At 37.3% G+C, this 20,969-nt stretch overlaps 1 protein-coding gene across 5 annotated transcripts in view; it reads right to left on the bottom strand.

Moving 5' to 3' along the window:
- Positions 1-384: 384 nt before the first annotated feature.
- ammecr1l (AMMECR1 like) overlaps positions 385-20,969 on the bottom strand; it is a 39,891-nt gene continuing 19,306 nt past the window's right edge. For 2 of the 5 annotated variants that reach the window (XM_062976394.1, XM_062976393.1), the window contains 5 exons: positions 9,246-9,356; positions 8,256-8,370; positions 7,007-7,097; positions 6,049-6,145; positions 385-4,295 (listed from right to left, as the gene is read on the bottom strand). In XM_062976394.1, the coding sequence (XP_062832464.1) occupies positions 4,184-4,295; positions 6,049-6,145; positions 7,007-7,097; positions 8,256-8,370; positions 9,246-9,356 (526 nt within the window). In that variant the 3' untranslated portion in view covers positions 385-4,183. Of the gene's footprint in view, positions 4,296-6,048; positions 6,146-7,006; positions 7,098-8,255; positions 8,371-9,245; positions 9,357-18,445; positions 18,597-18,757; positions 18,821-19,114; positions 19,208-20,969 lie in introns of those variants that run through there. The other 3 variants (XM_062976395.1, XM_062976396.1, XM_062976398.1) reach the window with 3 other exon arrangements.

Raw genomic sequence — 20,969 nt, 5'->3', positions numbered from 1 at the left:
AGCTCTTAAACATCATAATCAATTCTAAGTAATGGACAAATGGCGAATCACATATTCAATAAAAATTTATCACTCCAGTGTTCTATATGGGTCAGGAAAAAGAATACCAGACACACATAAATAGGAAGGTTTTTGCTTTTATTTTTGACAAGATTTAATCTCATTACCCTTGTGATATATTTTGTAATGAGAAATTTTATGAAGGATTCCCACCTGCTTCATGCCGATTCTTCCACAATCCTTGCTTTAGATTTCAGTGTGACCCATTTATTTTTTTTAAAAATCCCTACAGCATTGATTATTGTGGAATTCATAATGGATCTCAGCATGAAAAGTAAATATTGACAAAGAACAGACACCAATAAAAAAGGCACAAGATAAAAATGTATCCATTACAGTTTATTTTCTACAATACTTCATTAGAGGGTAAAGTTCAATGATTTACACTCAGAGGTTATATAGCTAGGAGGCAACCAAGTGTAATAACAAAGAATGGTCTGATATCTCTGCACTGGTGAAAATAAGTTCCTTGCTTTAAAAGAAAAAAAATCAAAATATTAATGATGTTGTTGTTGGAAAATAAGCAGGAAATGACATTTTATCAGTGAAGACTGCAATGGTGAGAATGAATCAGAAAAAATAAATTACGTGCAAAAATTGAAAAAAAAATTACATACTAGTGTACTTTGTCCACAAAATAACCTTATATAGTTAGACCATAACATCTTTCTGACTGAACGATCTCTATTAAGTTGGCTGTTCATCATGAGAAAGTAAAACTTCAGAAAGAAAATATTCAAAATAGGAAACCTTCACCGATCAATGACATTCTCTGCTGTAATATGGAGATGGGGTGCGGAATTTTAAAAATACCTTAAAAGATACATGGCTGCAGCAAGGAAAATTCACAACTATGGGTGTTGTGAAATGAATCCATCTTAGACCAAAAGGCACTTGCTTGTAGCTAAGGATGAGCCAATTCCCAGTCAGACCAGAAGGCTATTGCTAAGGTCCTTAGACGATCCAACTAATCAGCTGAAAATTACAACTGATTAGGCTTCCAGAATAAAGTAAGATGCTACACAGTTATAGCACTTTGATATTACTGTAACTGCCATGGTTCCAGCCTGTAGAATTCCGGGATATGCAGTTTGATAAGGGACTCACAATTCTCTGCTAGAGAGCTCTAAACCTCCACTGAACTACAATACTGAGAACTCTGTCTAGAGAACACAATTACCAAACTACAAATCCCAGGATTCCATGCAATAGAGCCATGATAATGGAAGTGGAATCAAACTGCTTTAATTGTGCGGTGTGGACATAACCCAGATGATTCTCTTTTGGCCATTTTGTTGGTCTCTGCATCTTTCTACTGCTTATTAATTTGGACTCATCTCAATGTACTGCTGCTATGCATGAGGCATAAGTTGTTCTTTTGAGAACAATGTCCCTCATTCCCCATTCACTTTGCAGGAATGACACAACAAAGCACTTATTTCATTATAATGTACCCAAACTCATGCTTCCAAAGCTGAATGTACCCATTTCTCAGAGGTCTATTTGGGGTTCCATGGCCTGCTTGTTGTTCTGCTTACTACAAGAAAACACCACAATCCAACTTTTAAAAGAGGCATTTCCATATACAGTTCGATGGAAACGGACAGGGAATGAGACCACTTCTCACTCCAAAACCAATTTAACTTATTTCAGTGCAAAGATACTATGAAACCAAGTAGGTCACGTCACTCCTAAAAGTCTGTTCTTTAAAATGGCAATTAAGGCCCCCACCTGGTTCCTAAACTCCCCCTCCCTCCCCACAATTAATGAGATCAAATACTTAACACTATACACTGCTGGAGACACATAACAGGGCAAACATTGTTTTGTTTTGTTTTTATAAAAAAAGCAAGATTGAATAGCCCGGCACTGTATGCCTGCATGACCAGTCTCACCGAATGTGCTCAGGGGTGAAAGTTTAGCACCATTGTTTTTCCTTTTTGCTTTAAGAATCTTTACAATTTAAATTCTAACATAGAACACTTGAATAGTAATTAGTGTAGCCCTATGTTTCAGTACTGAGAGCAGAGATAGATGGCATGACCAGAGCTGAACTCTTCTTCCTTCTACAATCTTCCATACGACCAGGGCACCTGGAACAGTAACTACAAATCACTCTAATGTGTAAGAAGGCTTATTTATTCTCAGTAGCAGGAAACATGGAACAGTCCCTTCACATCCAAACACGTTTCATCATCATCATGAAGGGAAAACAATCTATGAGCAATCCAGTACAAAACCAAACATTTAGGTGGTGCTGCGATTATCTGGAACATGTACTCCTCTCCCTGGCCCTTGTCACCAATCTAGACGTGTGTTCATTGACAAGCAAAACTGTAAAGGTTATGATTTCTTTGGAGACAAGACAAGAAATAGAAGTGGTAGAAAAATATGGAATCTGGAGACATCCTAGACACCAAATAATCCTGTTGCAAAGAAGATAAGACATTTGCCCTCTTCCAGCCAGCAGCTTGTCCTAGTGCAACCAAGTCACATACTGTCAAGTACTGCTTTCCAGTATATATGGGCAATTCATGTCTAATTATGCAGTATACCTCTCTTCACATAGCACATGTTTTGGTTGACTTCGAGGCTTTGCTTCAAAACAGAAGGAATTTCCCGCTTCCTCCCACTAGGGCAATATTCATTCATCCTAAAGATAGAGAAAATTCCCAGATAATTTCTGGCTTTTCCTGAGCCACCTATAAAAGTCATTGTGGTTTCACACATTGTTATCACACTCTCATTACACTGTGCTCTTCAATGGGATTTTTTTATTGTCGTTTTTTTTCTGCCTATCAAGCTGCTTACCCCAATTTTCAGAACTATTTTACAATTCCTGTGGATTCACCTAAGGATCATAATGCTTGCTTTCATAATATTATTGTATGACTCACACAGGAGAAATAGGATGGAAAAATAAAAAAGTCGCTACTTATTATTCAGTAACAATAGGAAAATATTTTTTTAAATCCACAGGAATCAAACAGGAATTAACCTTTTTGTGTGGGTAAAAACATCCCATATTTTTAAAGTCTAAGTACACTTATTGTGAAGCAATTTCAATAATTTAACTTACATCCAATTATATATATTGAGGGTGGCTGAAGCACCAATGCCACAGTGACGCCTGTATTAGGTAACCACATAAAGGCTAACACTTAGTGTGTGTTTCATTACCTGGATATTAGGGTCAAGCTGGAAAAAATTGTTGTGGAAACTGCATAGAGTATTTCCTATAAACAATTTTATACCCTTTTTATTACTATAAAGATGGCTTTCTGAGAAAGATTTGTTCCAATCCAATGCAGACTCTGCTGCTTGAAGTTAGACACCCAGAAGAACTGCCAAGAAGAGGGAAATTATACTTTCAGGAGATAAGGAAACCTAATCTACATCTATACACAATCCTTAGTACTTCTCTTTTAATGGATGTATTTTTCTCCTTCTGTTGCAAGAGCATCTAGATGTGAGAACTGAAATTTCTGGATATATGCAAGAAATGGTTTTATCTGCAGAACATTTTGTTTTCCGTTTCCAATCTCCGAATGACTGCCATCTTATGTGAGGAGGAAGAAGAGAAGGGATCTCTGTAGGCATATCATCCTTGCAAAAAGTCATATCATCTGCTTGCCTGGGGTGTGTTAGGACTAATCAAGTCATGGTAGATAAATATTAGAGGTTTAAAAAATTTAAAATAACCTAAAAAGATTTGTTGGACTCCGTTGCCCAGACTGCCAGGAGAACTCTCCTACTTGATCAAGGGGGCTATCATAATTAGCCATTCAAATGAACACGGTGGAATTTAACAGAGATAGAGCAATCTGAAGTGGTATTGCCATTCCTCAAGGTTCTCTCTACCCAACTGCAACTGTTCACCCTGGAGCTTCAATCCTCTTTCTGACGGAAAGATGAGATAAGGCTTCGGCCCTGATGATCAGTTGAACTCAATTGGTAGCCCCCACCCCTCAGTGAGCTGGAAGGCAGACTTGGCAACGGAAGCTAGCATCATAAAATGGTGCAGTAATAGAAGTAACTGGACCAGGAAGAGGAAGCATCTGCCCCAATGATGTCATAGCTGTTAGTGGCAGCTGGGGGACGGGACTGGTCATGCAGTCTTGTGTCAGGAGTAATGATTGTAGAGAGGTGGGGCATGGAGAGTGCCATTCTGGAAACAATGCTGACGAGAAGCCATGTATTCTGCATAACTGATTGTCACCTTCTCACTGCGATATCTGGGGGGAAGATAATAAGAGGAGGCCTTTAAGGTATATTTTTATTAAGGAAAAAACCGAATTCAGTCATTCACAGCTGTATTCAGTTTGCTAATGCAAATATTTATTAATGCAATCACCCTATCAACTTCTATCAAAACTATCAAATTACATTTCTAAAGAAGCAGGCAGAGTCTGATACTACCTGTCTGTTCTAACATTATTTATTTATTTATTTACCTTATTTCTACCCTGTCTTTCTCTACCCCGAAGGGGATTCAAGGTGGCTCACATATGACAACCATTAGATGTCTTAAAAATACATACAGCATAGACTAAAAATTCATTAAAATTTAAAATTAATACATATTAAACATCTAAAAAACATCACATTCTATATTAAAATCACATCATCCAAAAATCATAATTCCATTATCAATTATACATTATTCCAAGTGTATTATTGCACTATACTAATTGCCTGAACCTCAAACCACTTAAGTCTAACATTTTAGACTCAGTCTTACAATGTAGACTTAGAATCATAGAATTCGAAAAGCCACATGGGCTAGTCAGTCCAACCCCCTGCCATGCAAGAAAAGCACAATGAAAGCACCCCCGACAGATGGCCATCTAGCCTGTTTAAAAACATCCAAAAGAGCCTCCTCCACACTCTGAGGCAGAGAGTTCCACTGCTGAACAGCTCTCAAGGTCAGGAAGTTCTTCCCAATGTTCAGATGAAATCTCCTTTCCTGCAATTTGAACCCCCTGCCCCAAGTCCTAGTTTCCAGGGCAGCAGAAAACAAGCCTGCTCCCTCTTCCTTACGACATCCTTTCAAATATTTGAACACGGCTATCATGTGATAGCTTCACAACTTCAACATCAGGTCAGCCTTTTTTCCTTACCACCCACCCCCACAATAGCAATTCTGCCTGAAAAGATTCCAGATTACTGGCTATCATTAATATATAGTTTATTATTAAAAACAAAATTTCAACAAACCCTTGGTTTCTGAACAAAATGTGCATTTCTGAGCTAATGCTTGTGAAGCCCAGAGTCTTCTTCTTTTGAGCAAAATACAAGGTTAGCAATAATGGGCAGTCACAATCATTTGGTGTAGATAGGGTGGGATGGGAAAACTGCTGTACCTTTTTCTCATTACTGCCTACCATTTGTATATTCCCATAATTATTATGCAGTATTTTAAACTCTAAAGGTACTGTTTTCAACTAAACATACCACATGGTAAACATATAAAGTAACACAGATAAGATCTCACTAATTATCACAAGTACAGCTTATTAGAAAGAGGTTAAATTTTAAAAACATCTCATCTTTAGATAAAAAGGGCAAGTGTGAAATTCAATAAAAGCCTTGTTGAAAGATGGAACAATAGTATAAGGAATCTTCTATCTAGCTGCAAATTAGTATGGTTTAGGGATCATATTTACACCTTTGTGTGGGAAGCATATGAAGAAATGCCAACAGAAACTTGATTTAATGAGCCCTTTTTTTCTTGCTGATGATTTTAAACTCTTGATTTAAACCAACTTATTTTAAATTAATACATCCTATTCCAGGGTGGAAACTACAGAACCTGAGCGCAAAATCAACTGATCTTTTAAAAAACTATATTATACAGGGAAAAAGGAGAACCTACACCTGAAATTGTAGCAGTATTAGCAATAATATTGCTACAATTATCAGCAATATAAGAAATAATAATTTTAATACGAAAAAATTTAACAACAGTAAATAAATGAAATAGCTTACCTGGTGAGTTTAATAGTTTTCCTAAAGTCATTGGTAATCGGAGCCTTAAAACCACCTTTCCTGAGCAATGAGTCTATTGTTTGAATCTGATCCCAATCTGTTAAAAAATAATGGAGATACAGACATAAGATTTATTTCAAGAAAAAAAAGAACAATGACAAATTACCGGACCGCTGCTGACAAAGAACTCTTAACAGATTATTAGACAGATTAAATGTATTTTTCATATAAGTACCATATGTTTAGTTAAATATGATAGTCATATTATACAAATCTTATAAAATGTAATAGCCTTCAATATTGCATACAGTATTTATATACAGGCATCAAGTATGTTCTATGTAAGACAACTACATATTAAGTGAAAATTAAATCAACTAAATTTCCTAATAAATTGTAATGCATTGGGTCTGGTTTAACAAATTATACTTTGGTCTTTTGACTAAATTCCAAAAGCAGAAAATGTGACCCTCTGAAAGGTGGAAAAATGTTTCATATAATTACAGTAGTGGCAAATGTTGCATTTTCCAGGTGTTGTCCATGTTAGAAGCAGATAGCTTAGTACTGAGAGACAATGGAAGGATCACCTGAGGTTGTGCCTGTGTGGTGAGGCTGAAAAGGAAAACCATATGCTATACAATGTTGAAGAACATCAGAGAATTAAGTTTTTAGGGTTTTTAAAAACTCAGTGACTGAGAGAAGAAAAGAAGAAGACCAAAGACCAAAACAATTATGAAGAGAGACATAGAAAACAATGACCAGCTTTAGGGGAAAACACATTAAATATGAAATGAACAGTCTACATTTTGAACTTTCTGAAGGGCAGATTTCTAAGGAATTGAGTTTCATTTGATCACAGGATTAGGTGGCATTCACAGCACCTGTGCAAGTAAATCCTTAGTCAAAAATCCTTACCTTTTGATTTAGGCTCAGTAATGTCAATTGATTTCAAACCCACCTTGTTCTTTAGCAACTTCAGGTAAATATGTTGCTGTGCGTTTGACACCTTTCTCATTGATGAACTCAATTCTGATTCCATGGATTCCCACCTAACAGAATATAAAGCATGTGAGAGGTATTTTTATGACAATATACAGAATATTTCTATCATAATGCACTCTATCTGGATGTCAATTATGCTTGGACAAATGCTTTTGTCTGACTGCAATTTCCTGTATTTGTAACTGTTGTTAACTGCCATTAAGCCAATTTCAATTTATGATGACCTATGAACGAGATACTTCTTAGTAATTCTGTTACCAACAGCCCTTTTCAGCTTTTGCAAGGTCAGGGCTGTGGCTTCCTTGACTGAATCTATCCACATCTAATGCAGTCTTCATTTTTTTCTACTGCCTTCTACTATCAAACATTGTGGTATTTTCTAATGAATCTAATGATTTTTCTAATGATATTTATATTATTCTAGGAATTGTCTAGGGCAATGGTTCTAAACTTGTGGGGCCACAGATGTTTTGGTCTTCAACTCCCAGAAATCCTAACAGCTGGCAAACTGGCTGGGATTTGTAAGCCAAAACATCTGGGGACTCACAGGTTGAGAACCACTGGTCTAGGAGGAATGCCATCATATATTGGCCATTCTTTCCTGGCCACGGAAGCAGCTTCCTCAAGGACACCCAATCAACTATAGTTTCAGTATGCCAGACTTTCTCAATATTTAAAACATGCCCCTTCCCATATGTTGCCATTAACAGTATTACTCAGAAGTAAGTCCTCCTGTGTTCAGTAGATTTTACTTTGGTAGGGGCACGCAGCATTTCAACCAGAAGCTAATAATGGATTTCTATAGCTGTTGTCTACCATAATTGAATTGCCACTGTATAATATGGTATCCCATATTGTTTTCTTGGTTTACATTCAATCTTTAAATTATTTTAATGCTTTTAACTTTATGTTTTTTTTTAAATTAATGTTCAGTTATACAGTTAATGATGTTTTATACAGTTTTTAATGTGTACTGTTTTAAATCAGTTTTATATCTTAATAAAAGTCCCATTATTGGGAAAGGGATGTGATAAAAATTAATAAAACAGTCTACTTATTTGGTCTCTTAACAGTATTTATTTCCAACCTAATTTTCTAGATCTGTTATCACAATCTATTCCTATGATAAAACAGACACATTATCAGATGTTAATCCACATCAAAATGCTATGAGACAATGTTGTACACTTCAAAGGCATTCTCACCTCCCAGTCCAAGTAGTCAGAGGCATCCTCAAAATTAGTGAGAAGGGAGACAGAACAGAAAAGTTTAGGCAACTCCTCACGGGTCAGGGGTGGAAATCTGCTGTCCTTAAGTGCACTAGAATGGGAACAGACCATATATACAACCTGAAACAACGTCTATTATTGTTTAAAAGTTATACTTGTTTACATTCACAGCATTGATTAGCCTCAAGGCTCAGGACAATGATATAACTTTAGAACAAGCCTGCACAACTTGTGGCCCTCCTGGTGTTTTGGATTTCAGCTCCCAGAATTCCTGGCCATTGGACAACCTGGTTGAGGCTTCTGGGAGTTGGAGGTTCAAATATCTGGAGGGCCTCAGGTTGTGCAGTCCTGCTTTAGAACAAAGCAGGATTTACAGGTATTAGAAGTGAAACAAAATCTAAATATAACACAAGATATGCCAAAATGTGAGCAACTGAATAAGATTTCTGCTTTTCATGATAACTAAACAATATTGCATTATAATATTTTCTCCCAACACATGTATTCTGCTATACTTCTAGAGCAGGCCTGCACAATCTGTGGTCCTCGAGTTGAATTCCTGGCCACTGAACAAGCTGGCTAGGGTTCCTGGGAGTTTGAGGACAAACTTAGGTACCACAGGTTGTACAGGCCTAATCTAGAGAAACACAATTTTATACCTGCAGAAGATGAATACAGAACACCTTGCTGTAATCTCCTAAATACATCTTGTCTTGGATATTTATGGCTTCATAGATCAATAATTGTATTGTATCTGAAGAAGTGGGTTTATATCCATGAAAACTCAAGAAAACATAACCAAAAGTTAAATCTTAATAGTGCTGTCACATTCTCTGTTTTTATCCTCCTCCCTTCCTTTTTACAGATCAGCAGAATATACAGGAAGACAAAGTTAAGATATATCACAATTTGAAACATTGCATGCCTAGTTTTCTGTTAGACATGTAATATCACTGATATTTTTACCTGGTTAATGTGTATTCCCTGAGTCCTGAGTGAAGGTTCATGGCAGAGAAAGTTCCAATGCAGCCCCGAAGTCTCTTGTCTCGCCCTGTCTTCCAAGTCACAAAGAGTGGACTGAAAATGCATAACACAAACACTCCAGTTTCAAATAATTCTTGTTGTGCAAAGTCAATACCCAAAGAAAACAAATAGTCTGTTGATACTTATGTGCTTCTACATAACTAAAACTTCACAATTCGTAAGTTCCCTTTTCTTAATCATAAAATTTTGGGAGCAACTCTGTGTCTGGCTTAGTTTTGAAATGTTTGATAATTTATGAATCAATTACATTCAATAAGAATTTACAATCTCCAAACTCACAGTTTTAAAAACGTTCTACTACAAATATCACAATCCAGAGTAAGTTAGATATGTTTAAACCTAATTAATTCTGTTGGCCAAAGTATCCCTAAGAGAGATCTCTATACTTTAAAAGGCACTGGATTCCATCTTGTTTGGAAGCTAAGCAAGGTCAGTCATGATCAACACTTGGATGGTAGACTGTCAATAAACACCCGGGTGTTGTATATGATGCTATATTTCACAGAAAGAAACTGGCAAAGCCACCTCTGAGTATTCCTTGCTTTAAAAACATTCCTTATGAAATTCATGAGGTTGTTATAAGTTGGCATGTGACTTGAAGGCATGCACAAGACACACACAAGTGTACCTAACTGCAGTAGAGTATTAACTACAATAGACAACTACAGCAGGCCAACAGATAGATTCCCCCCACATCTCTAGCAGCCACAGATTATCAAAAAAGCTTTAAAATAGCCAGTATTATCCTTCTGCTATTTTAAACAAAATCTTGAACAATGTAGTGGCCACTGCAATCTATTTAAAAGTCAAATTGATGTTCCTAGTAGTTTCTGGGAGAAATAATTCATTTCCTTTCATTTTGACCAGAAAAAGTCTAGAGGGATTGAAGACTGCTATAACAACCTTGGGAGGTACAAATTTTAAAGTTTTGCATAGAAACAGTGAAACATGGGTAAACTATCTATATAGGATGTCAAGCATTAAAATACATTCCAACAGACTGGGTATTGAGCTTGATCACTGAGGTTATGGGCTAGAATTTCATGAGTTTTGTTACTCCAGCAACAGCATCCATGATTGTTTTGATGGTCCCCAGTCGGCACTGCTCAAGAGAATAGACAAGGACTTAAGATAAATCTATGTCATGACCCACCTTTCTGTCTTCTAACTGGAGAAACAGAGCAGCTTAGCCAATATGTTGACTAACACATATTTTAGGGAAAGGTAAACCCTAGTTGTTTTGAAAGTGATGGTTGCAATTCCCCTTCTGAAGAAAGCATTTTCAAAGTTTTGGCACTGTAAAAGCTATTATCTTCATTTCCCTTTTTCAAGCAGTGTGGTCAAATGGGCCTGGATACACAACTCTTAGATTACGCCAATTGTCTGGATCCATTTCAGCCTGGTTTCTAGCTGTGGTTGGGGCAAGAGTTTCCTTGTTTGCTCTGCTGAATGCCTGAAAGCAAGACAAAAAGCAGCATGGTGCTGCTAATTCTCCTGGATCATTCAGTGACTACTTACGCAGTATCCAGATTAAAAGCATAACCTTGTAGTGATAATGAGAGACTGACATTGCTTCCCTCAACAACTGCCTTGTATGTCCCTCAAGACTGTTACCTCCCAACTGGAGTTATGAATTTGGTGTATGATGCTGCTGCTACTACTACTATGTTCACCAGATCCAGATCTGGCAGTGTTATGAGATCACAAGTGGACAAAATGCAAATGAATTTCTCATGTCATAGAGTTAATTTTGGAAGATGATCCAGTCAGTTCATTCATGAATGATTTCTTGTCACAATCACACTTCCCCCTGAAGAAACAAACTCATATTTTGGGAGTACATCTAGGTCCACCATTGCTACTACATTTACAAGAAGCAGATTTGGTCTGGTTTTTTTTTACCAACTTAGATAGTATGGGGGGAAACCTTGACATATTCCAGAACAGTCTACTTTAATGCAGCATGTGGTCTTTGTAAGATAAATCTTCTAAACCTCAGAACAAATTTTCCAAGTCTGTAATCTGAATATTACATTTCCCACATAAAGGTACTGCAAAGGTTATCTAGCACAGTCCCCTGGCATGCAGTAATCCATTATATACATTCTAAAGCACCACAAAAAGATCGCCATCTAACCAATGAAAGACAGTCCACCACCTTCTGGAGTAGTTTATTCCAGTTTCAGATGGTTTATACCATGAAGAAACCCCTCTTAATGTCGAGTTGGAATGATGAAAAAGACTAGTAATTTGGTAGTACTTAGTAACACTGGAGTTTACATTTAATTTGTATTCAGGAAATTAATTTGTGAATTAAAAAACAGATATTTTGAAACAACGATAAGGATGACAATGGGTTTTAGATTCAAGCTGAAATGCTTGTTTTGATTTATAAAGTCCTAGTGGCTAGACAGAGATTGTCCACACCAGTGGTAAGCAAAGTGCAGGCCAGAGGTCAAATGCAGCCCCATGATTGTTCTCCAGCATCCCAAAAGTATTCATGCCTCATCCTCCAAAAGAGCTTGAAGGATGTGATACCACCATCCTTCTAATGGCCAGTAGTACCTATTGAATCCTATGGGTTATTATTGGTCATTTTATTGTGCTACTGAGATTCTGGGGGATCTTTCATCTTTTTGAGCCGTCACTTTTTGCTTTAAAAGAGGTCTAAAAGGGGGCTCAAGGTAAAATACTTGGGTGAGAAACTATAAAAAGCTTTATTCCTCTTTGAGATCATGGGACCACCCCTCCCCATTATATCCTCCACTACAAAGTCCAAGTTTTTTGCCCCCGAATGTTCCCAATGCCATCTAGGGGTTGGGTGTGTGTGCGCATTTTCACTATGTTGAAATAGTGAAAATAGTGAGACACGCCTGGCTACTTTGGGCCCAAGAGGTCATTTTGAAAAACAAGAAAAAAATCCCAAGAAATGACTGGAATTACTTCTAGTTTACTTATGCTTTACCAAAAAGCCTTTCCTGGATCTGAAATGCCAAAATAGCTGCCTGCCAGAGGATGTGTGGGACATTTTTGACCTTTGGGGGGACTATGCTCATCCTTGGTCTAACAGCATCCCCACGATGCAACCTTTCAGGATTTTATAAGAGGCTGATGTTGCCCAGCAACCCATGATGACATCTTACGTCCGAATTTTCAGTTCAGCCACTGAAGCTTTACTGAACGTGTAAATTTTTATGAATACTGTATTCTTTTCTAAACAAAGGAATAAACAATATTCATTTGTCTCATGTTTGCCATCTTCTCCAAGCTCGGAGCATTTTAAGCTATGTTTGATCCTGCCATTTTGTTTTATTAATTTATATATGATGTCATTTTGAACTTAAATAAAGTTGCATCATCAGGCACACATCTCAGGAAGAATACAGGAAATAAACAAATATTCTTGTTGCCACCTTTTAGTTTTCTTCTAATATTTTTATACTTACCTTGCTGCAATGTAATACATAAGGCTGATGGCAGTATTTTCCAGCCTTAGGTGACAAGCTTAAAAGTATTTTGTATATAAAGTCTACATATAAGAATCAAAATATTCTCAGTTCTAGTCTTGAAAATACAGAAGCCATCCATAGGCAGTGTGTGGGACTGCCGGAGAGAGCTAGTACATATAATACCAAGAATATTGCTGTCAGTAATTGCCTCATTTAGACACTACTGAGCAGATATTACAAAGTATCACAGACACTCACATAGCCTCCCATATGGAAAACAAAACATTAGAATATGTGGCATGCCACAAACAAGAACTTCAGAATAGCAGTACACAGGAAAAAACAACAAATGAAAACTGATGTAATATACGCACAAACATTGTATCTGTATTTGGTTCGCTAATAAGCATGTAATATAAAACAATTTCAAGCCTCATTTAAGGATAAAACTGAAGGGGAATGTGATCCATACTGGAACTATCATACGTTTAACCATTTGTATCCACTATGATTGAAATCCAAACTACGGTATCCCCCTTCAGTGGCTATTCAAGCTTTTTCACTGGCTGCTCCCAAGTTGTGGGAGTTTTAGCTGATTTCCAACTTGTAATCTTTCAGCTCACAAAAACCTTTTTATTTAGGCAGCCATGCTGCAGCAGATGGAGGTTTCAATTGTATGAGATGTATTTCTTTCTGTTTTTAAAGCATTTTAAAACAATTTTAATGCTAAAAAATTGTTTAACATTTGTTTAAAACTGGTTTCCCCCAAATTTTAAATGGTTGTAAGCAGTCCTGAAGAGCCAGCTTGGCGTAGCATTGCATTATGACTCTGGACACCAGGGTTTGAATTTTTGTGGAGTCATGGAAACCCAGTGCCAGACCTTGGGGTGTCACACTCGCAGACTCTCAGAAAAGCAATGGCAAACCTCCGCTGATCAAAGAAACCCAAGAAAACCCTGTGACAGGCTCAAATTAGGGTCACTATAAGCCTGAAATGACTTGACGACACAACAACAAAGCTGTATTTAATTCTGTGTTCGTGGAAAGGTGGGATATAAATGTAATTTAATTTTAAAATATGGCTATTTGTCTTAGGAGAAAAACTCCCATTAGTAAATCTGGACTGTGATAGCCGAACCGTGCAGCAATGAAAATGTCCCTCTTTCTGCTCCAATGTGGATAATCTCCACTAGTTTCTATTTAGAGGGAGAAAATGTTGTGCCAAAATTTTAAGCTTTTAGAATTTGGTTGTCAAAACTGTAATGCTGGGAAATAACACTGATGTAATTTATCCTTCATCAATATATGTCTGCAGCTTTTCCAGCTAGCATTTCTGTCCTCACATGCTCTTTGGTAAAAAAGATGCTTAATAATTTACCATTTATTTATAAAAATAAGTGTGGCTTTCTTTGGGACATGGATGTTTCAATAATCAATGACTTCAGTGTTTTACTAAGGAAATTAGATACTTTGTCTAAATCTATTAGGTGATATTCATCTAACTGATAATACAGGAAACCTTTACTGTTTCTAGTAACTTTGTAAACAAACTAAGATCTTTTGTTACTATATAAACACAAGCATGAAAAGCTAACTAAAATTTAATTCGAAACTGCAACATCTGAAAAGTAAAACACTCCCACATCATCTTTCTATTCAAACAGCAAATTCTGTCTATTGTTATTTTTAAAAAGATTCAATGTATTTATGCTTGAAGTCAACTCATAGGTTATAAACGTTAGTTTCAGAATTAAACATCAGCTAATTCTGTTACCTTTACACATATAACCCAAACAACAGAAAAACAATTGATTTTATGTGGCACAACCACAAGACAACAGTGTTAAAGCAGAAGACTATGGAATTCCTGGGATTATGATGTTATACAGTACAAATATTTTGGTGCTTACTAGAAAAAACGTGAATTTTAGATGACAGTTCTATAAATATTATTGTACTAAAATAAATCTGGCTAGTATATATAGAAAGTTTGTGTATCAGTGTGTGTATATATATGTGCATGTATGTATGTATGTATGTATGTGTATATACTATATATATATATATATATATATATATATATATATATATATATATATTCAAAATGTTAAGCAAGCCACTGAAGTAGATGGCCCCTGAAGAATTGTTCTACATTGTCCTACAGAACCAAGTTCTTGTAAACCTTAAATGTCAAAACCACATCAGAAGCCATGTGTTTCATACTCCTGGAATTGTTAGGTACCGAGTTGCCATAATACTTAAGGAATTCAGTGCAATGGGATCTTCTAAGGAATTTGAGAAAATACCATTTCATGTGATTTGAAAAGTACTATGGTATTCCTAAAAGCCAACCGAATTCAGAAGAGATGCAAAACTTGATCCTTTTTAAAGAGGACATTTTTAAACCCGTCTACAATATTGGTGTAAAAGCATATGTAGCTATGGACCCATTTACACTACCATATAATGCAGTTTGAAATTGCATTATATAGTCAGTGTAGACTCATATACATAATGCAGTCAATGCAGTTAAGCTGCATTATATGGAAGTCTAGATGGGTCCACAGTTGCCAATCAGAACGAACACAAAAAGTATAATACTATTGTCAGGATGAACTAAAGCACTGAATTAAATATTTTCCTTTAATTTATTTCCTGTCTTCTCCCAGTGTGGGACCCAGTTTTGTGTTCACCAAAATCCTGGAAAAGAGGGAATCTACATGTGAAGAGGACAGAGAACAGTGATGAAAGGGAGAGTTGGTGACTTTGTCCTCATTTCCCTTAGTATATGTATTTACATTTGAGGAGAATGCAATAAGAGAGCTACTGTCAATAACCAGAAATATTATTAATTAAACTGATGCTAAGGAGAGCAAATTATCTGGGATATTAATTGCTTCTAGGTGAATGATTTATCATCCCATTCTGGATCCTGCTATGCAATTTAACAAGTGCAACAAAACATTTTAACCCGGAATCCCTCTATTCAAGTCAACAATGGCAGATATGCCTATTATGATATTCAACACCACCCTCAGCCACTCTCCAACCAGCCTTTTCCCTCTCTCCAATTGTCAAATGCTCATAAAGCAGTCCTCCTTGGGTACCACCTCCCTTGGATTCTCCATCCTTAGAACACTGTTTTTGTATTTTGTAGATCTTGCCATTCCTCCTAACCCTGCCGATACCTATCTATCTATCTATCTATCTATCTATAAATGTTCTGATAGCTTTTCTCTTAACTTAAACAACAAAAGTACACAACCAAAACACACCAAATTTGGCCACAAAAGACACGGTCAGACGGACTGTGTTTTTACATTAAAAAAGAAAAGAAAAATAAAGTCCTAATTAGAGGGAGAGGAATAACTGTTTCTTTCCCATTGTTGCCAGTTAGAAGGCTAAGCTCCGCCCACTTTGTCTCCTAGCAGCCCACTCAGCCATTTAATGGTGCTCAGGGCCTCTTCAATCAGGCCTCTTCCACACTGCCTACAAAATACAGATTATCTGATTTGAACTGGATTATATGGCAGTGTAGACTCAAGGCCCTTCCACACAGCTATATTACCCATTTATAATCTTATATTATCTGCTTTTAACTGGATTATCTTGAGTCCACACTGCCATATAATCCACTTCAGTGTGCATTTTATATAGCTGTGTAGAAGGAGCCTCATAATATGAAATATTTACTGTGGTATAATAATACAGAATATAATATCTAAAACCAGAACAGTAAATAAAGAGCAACACTCTGAAAGCAAGGAAATTGGGAATTCCAGAAAGGAAACAATCGGGGCCAGCTAACACTTCCCAACAAAGGATTCTCCCAGGCAGGAAGCAAACAGACTTTGAAGCTGCAAGGCCATTAAATGCTAATCAAGGTGGCTAACTGCAGCATTCATATCTGCCACACTGAGACTATTAATTGCTATTCAACCTGGCCAACCAAGGATTCCGCAAGGTAGAAAGCGGCCAGGCTTGCAAGCAGCAAGGCTATTCAGTGCTATTCAACCTGGCCAACCAAGATTTCCCCTAGATAGAAAACCCCCAAGCTCTGAAGCCACGAGGCTACTCTGTCCCATACAACCAGGCCTAGAAAGGATGCCCTATGTAGAAAGCGGCCAGGCTTTTAAGCTGCAAAACTATTCAGTGCAATTCAAGCTGGCCAAACAAGGATTCCCCTACAAAGGAAGGAGCCAGGCTTCAACTCAGCTCTTTGATTGGGGGTGCTACTCCAGCTACTCCAGAAAACAGCCAGGCTTTGAGGCTGCAAGGCTATTCACTGCTATTCCACCTGGCCAACAAATGATTCCCATAAGCCACAGCAACGTGTGGCCGGGCAAAGCTAGTCTCCTATATAAATATATGGTGTTGTCTTGACTCTATAAAACAGTCCATTTGGAATATAGTTTGGTATATTCCACATCATAGTAGAGACATCATAGCATGTTCCACTGTCTGAACCATCATGGCAGAGACATGAAATACTTAGCAACCACAAGATTCTACACCAGCTTCCACCATTTTGCTGCTTTTCAAGTCAACTGGACTTGATGATTCTTCACCAGCTGTTAGGAAATGCAGTCTAAAACATGTGAAATGCACCCAATGATTTGAATCATTTCATGTAATCACCCCCTACTAACCACACCCTTTCCATTGCTATGCACAAAGAAAGAAAGACAGAAAAAGAAAGCAAAACACAACACCAATAGAGGTGCTTCAAAGCTCAATGAGGATAGATAAAAGGAAACTTTTGGCAGGTAACAAAGATGTTCACAACATAGGAGCAACCATCACTGGTTCACTTAATAGGGTAAGAGTTTGAGAAACAATCTATAAAAGTTTCAACCACATCAGAGGAATAGTAAGAACAAGGTCTAACTTTCCTTCTCTGTCGCTAGTCTGCCAGCATCGAGACAAAAATAATAAGCAGGCAACACTAGATTCCACAGTAGACATCTCACAAAACAGCTCCCTACTCTATTCAGCTATGAAAATACAACATGATGCACCTTCAGAAATGCAGTCTCAAGAACAGTTATTTACATCAAGGACATACAAGGTTAATGTATATGGAACTCTGCTTCTACAGAACAGCAGTAAAGTCATACACAGAAAAACTCCCAGATAGGTATAGCCTCCCAGCAGGCCGAGCTGGTAGAGATCCACAAGCCAACCTGTAAATGCTATTGATCACTGTCATAAACACGAACCATTTTGACTCCTCTATTACAGTGACGACTGCTCAATCCATGACAGCAGTAGATAGGTCACCTGTGCCTTCATTAGATTTCAGTTCATTCAAAGAGTCATACTATGAGCTCTAGCAACAAAAAGTCCAGTCTTCCACCTTCCCAGTTAAGTGACTATCATGACATATAGAAAACTAGTCTTGGCAGGATCTCTATATGCTAATCCCACTGACAAAGAAACAGCAGCAACAAAGTGAAAACTCTCATTAACAGAAGAAATTTATTATTTCAGTATTTATTATTGCAATGTTATGTAGCATTCAAAGCAGTTGGAGCAGGTTCTCAGAAGAAAAAAAGTGGTATGCAACAGATTATGAATCATGTTGCCACAACCTGAAACTTTGAGGCTGCATGATGAACAGAGTACCAGGCAGCTGACGCTCTTGCTCTATCCCCACAATGGACTTTGCTTCACCTGTTACACAACTGTTCGACAAAGACAAAGGAATCCACTGGAACAGGAAACTGAATAACCATACTTGTCACAGCTTCTGGCCTTGATGTGTGTACGGCACTGGAAGCAGAAAATGTCTTCTGTTGTCTTCTTCATCTGTTAAGATTATTGTCTGTGGAAATCCAAAAGACAAAGGCACAGTAATGGTCCACAGCTGGAGTGCATGATCTCTGCATGTATATATTTAGCATGTATTTGTGAGAATAGAACTGAGAGTTCTGTTGTCTAGATACAGTATTGTTCCATCAGCCTCCATCCCCATTTGATGCCTACCTCTTCCTTCATGGAGTCTGTATACACTGTGTTTGTTCTGTTCCATGTGCCTAGGCTGTAATCCTGCAAAGCAGAATGGACCATAAGTGCCTGGCCAGCATCAATAATTGAGAAAGTGTTTGGAATACTTGTGTATGGGCATGTCAATCGCCTTTTATTTGTCAGCCCACTCACCCTTGAGCACTGTGCATGCTTAAGCTTGTTTTTTCTGCAGGGGATAACCCACTTATAGATATTGGGAAAGATACCTTCACCAATCCAATTTAGTCAAAATACTGGTTTCATATTTTGCAAGGGAGAAGAGATATTGGATTCAACCATACTTTGAAATATAGCCCCTTCCTTTTCCTTGCTTACCTGTATGGTATGCTTTATCCTTGCATCTTCAGGTGTAGAAGTGGAGTGCTGTTAAGTGTTTATATCTTGAGGCAATGAACCTGCAGGGGGGTTCTAAGACAACATGTGTTAAATGCTCCTGGGTATATTGTATGATAGACAACTCCCCCTTTCCCATGTAAATAGGTCGTATGAGATTGGAGATGAAATTTTGTGTTCCATGCCTTAACATTTGAATAGAAATGACCCTACCTAGAGCTTATGTAATGATGGATGGGTACTTTAATTAAGTGCTTTATGGTTGAGTGTAAGTGAGGTGCTGTGGAGTTTTGGTTTTTTTTTTTTTTGCTCTATATTGAACTTAAAGAGACAGTTATGATTCACATTACTTCTCTGGTTTGTGTAATGTTACACTGACATAGGGACAAAAAGCAGATTCTGGGGGAATTTAGAATTTGATGTAATACTTGCCACCAACCTATTTCAACCCAACACCACTCGAGATGTGATAGCATATCCTTGATATTAAGTCACTGTATTTTCACTGATAGAAGCATTTCTCAAATATCACCTAATGCAAAAGATTCTGTCAAATCCTAACCTCCTCTACTCAGAGTGCAGGATTTCACCTCTAGGAAAAGCAGACTTTGCTTAGTTTAGGAAGATCTGATTACAGCAAGAAATAGTGGTGGCTATTCTTATATTTCCAAAAGGAGAGTAGTCACACCAGGAGGCCTTGGTTCAAAAACCTCATAAAACATTTTGTACTAAGTCTATTTGCATAGCAATCATGTTTACAGAAGTATATCTCATAAGTACATCTCTCCAATTAGCGTGTTAAAATTATTCACCTGCAGAACCCCGTTCAGGCAAGGGGGGAAATACATTCTACTAGCAGTTTTGATATTACCACAGAACCTACATTGAATGCAAGCAAACCTGTCAAAGCCTGTCATTACAATCTATAATTGATTCCAAGAAACTTTAACAAATAGGGCCAAAGCCTGCTTTACTAAGTCTAGCTGTAAGAAAAATCTGGCAGTACACTTAATATTTCACCTTTTTCTGGCCCAAGTCTTGTCAAACCAGCATAAGCACTAACGAGATGGTATATGATAGCTCACCAGGATTATCTTTCAACACATTCCTGGTGATCCATAACTACACATGTTCTATAACATGTTCACCTCTCATGCCCTAAATACGCCTCTGAGTCAAGACAGATATATTTAGATATCATTTTGCAGAGAAACTATCAAGCAGAAAACCACTTCCTTTGCTATGGCTCAAAGCAGGGGCAAGCAACTGGTGCCTGGACGCCTATCTTTCCCCACTCCCAAAATCTGTTACAGAAGGCTTCCAGGAACATAATACAACAAGCTTAAACTGAGAAATATGGGTCGTGTTTGTGTTTTTTTAACTAGAAAAACAGAAAGGAGACGCATGCGGTTTAGAACAGTCTGACAATCCCTATTCTAGAACAAAAAGATTCATGGGCTGATTGATCATCGGCTCTGTTAATGTTACTGTAAATTCTTAGTAACAAACCAATTACAGGAACCAATATACACACAACAGGAAATGTATCCATTTAGAAAATGAAGAAGTCTTTTAATTAGATTTTGGTCTGATCTTAATCATGAGTTATATTTTAATCTAAAGAGCAGTCATCTTGAAAGCTGAATCCTTTCTATTTCTAAACTTCTAAACTTCCATTTCTAAACTTTCTATTGCCATCCGTATTTTCTGGAGTATAATCCCCACCCCTGCACAAGTAGACAGCTGTCAATTAAAAGATCTACATATAATACTAATTTAGCATGATTACTAGTAATCATACGAGCATGTGCACTCTGCTGGAAATTCCATTCCTTTA

This window comes from Anolis carolinensis, chromosome 3 (assembly GCF_035594765.1).
Source record: "Anolis carolinensis isolate JA03-04 chromosome 3, rAnoCar3.1.pri, whole genome shotgun sequence".
In the NCBI taxonomy this organism is placed as follows: Eukaryota; Metazoa; Chordata; class Lepidosauria; order Squamata; family Dactyloidae; genus Anolis; species Anolis carolinensis.
Note: the sequence above shows the minus strand (reverse complement) of the source record. Positions and strands in the feature narration are given on the sequence as shown.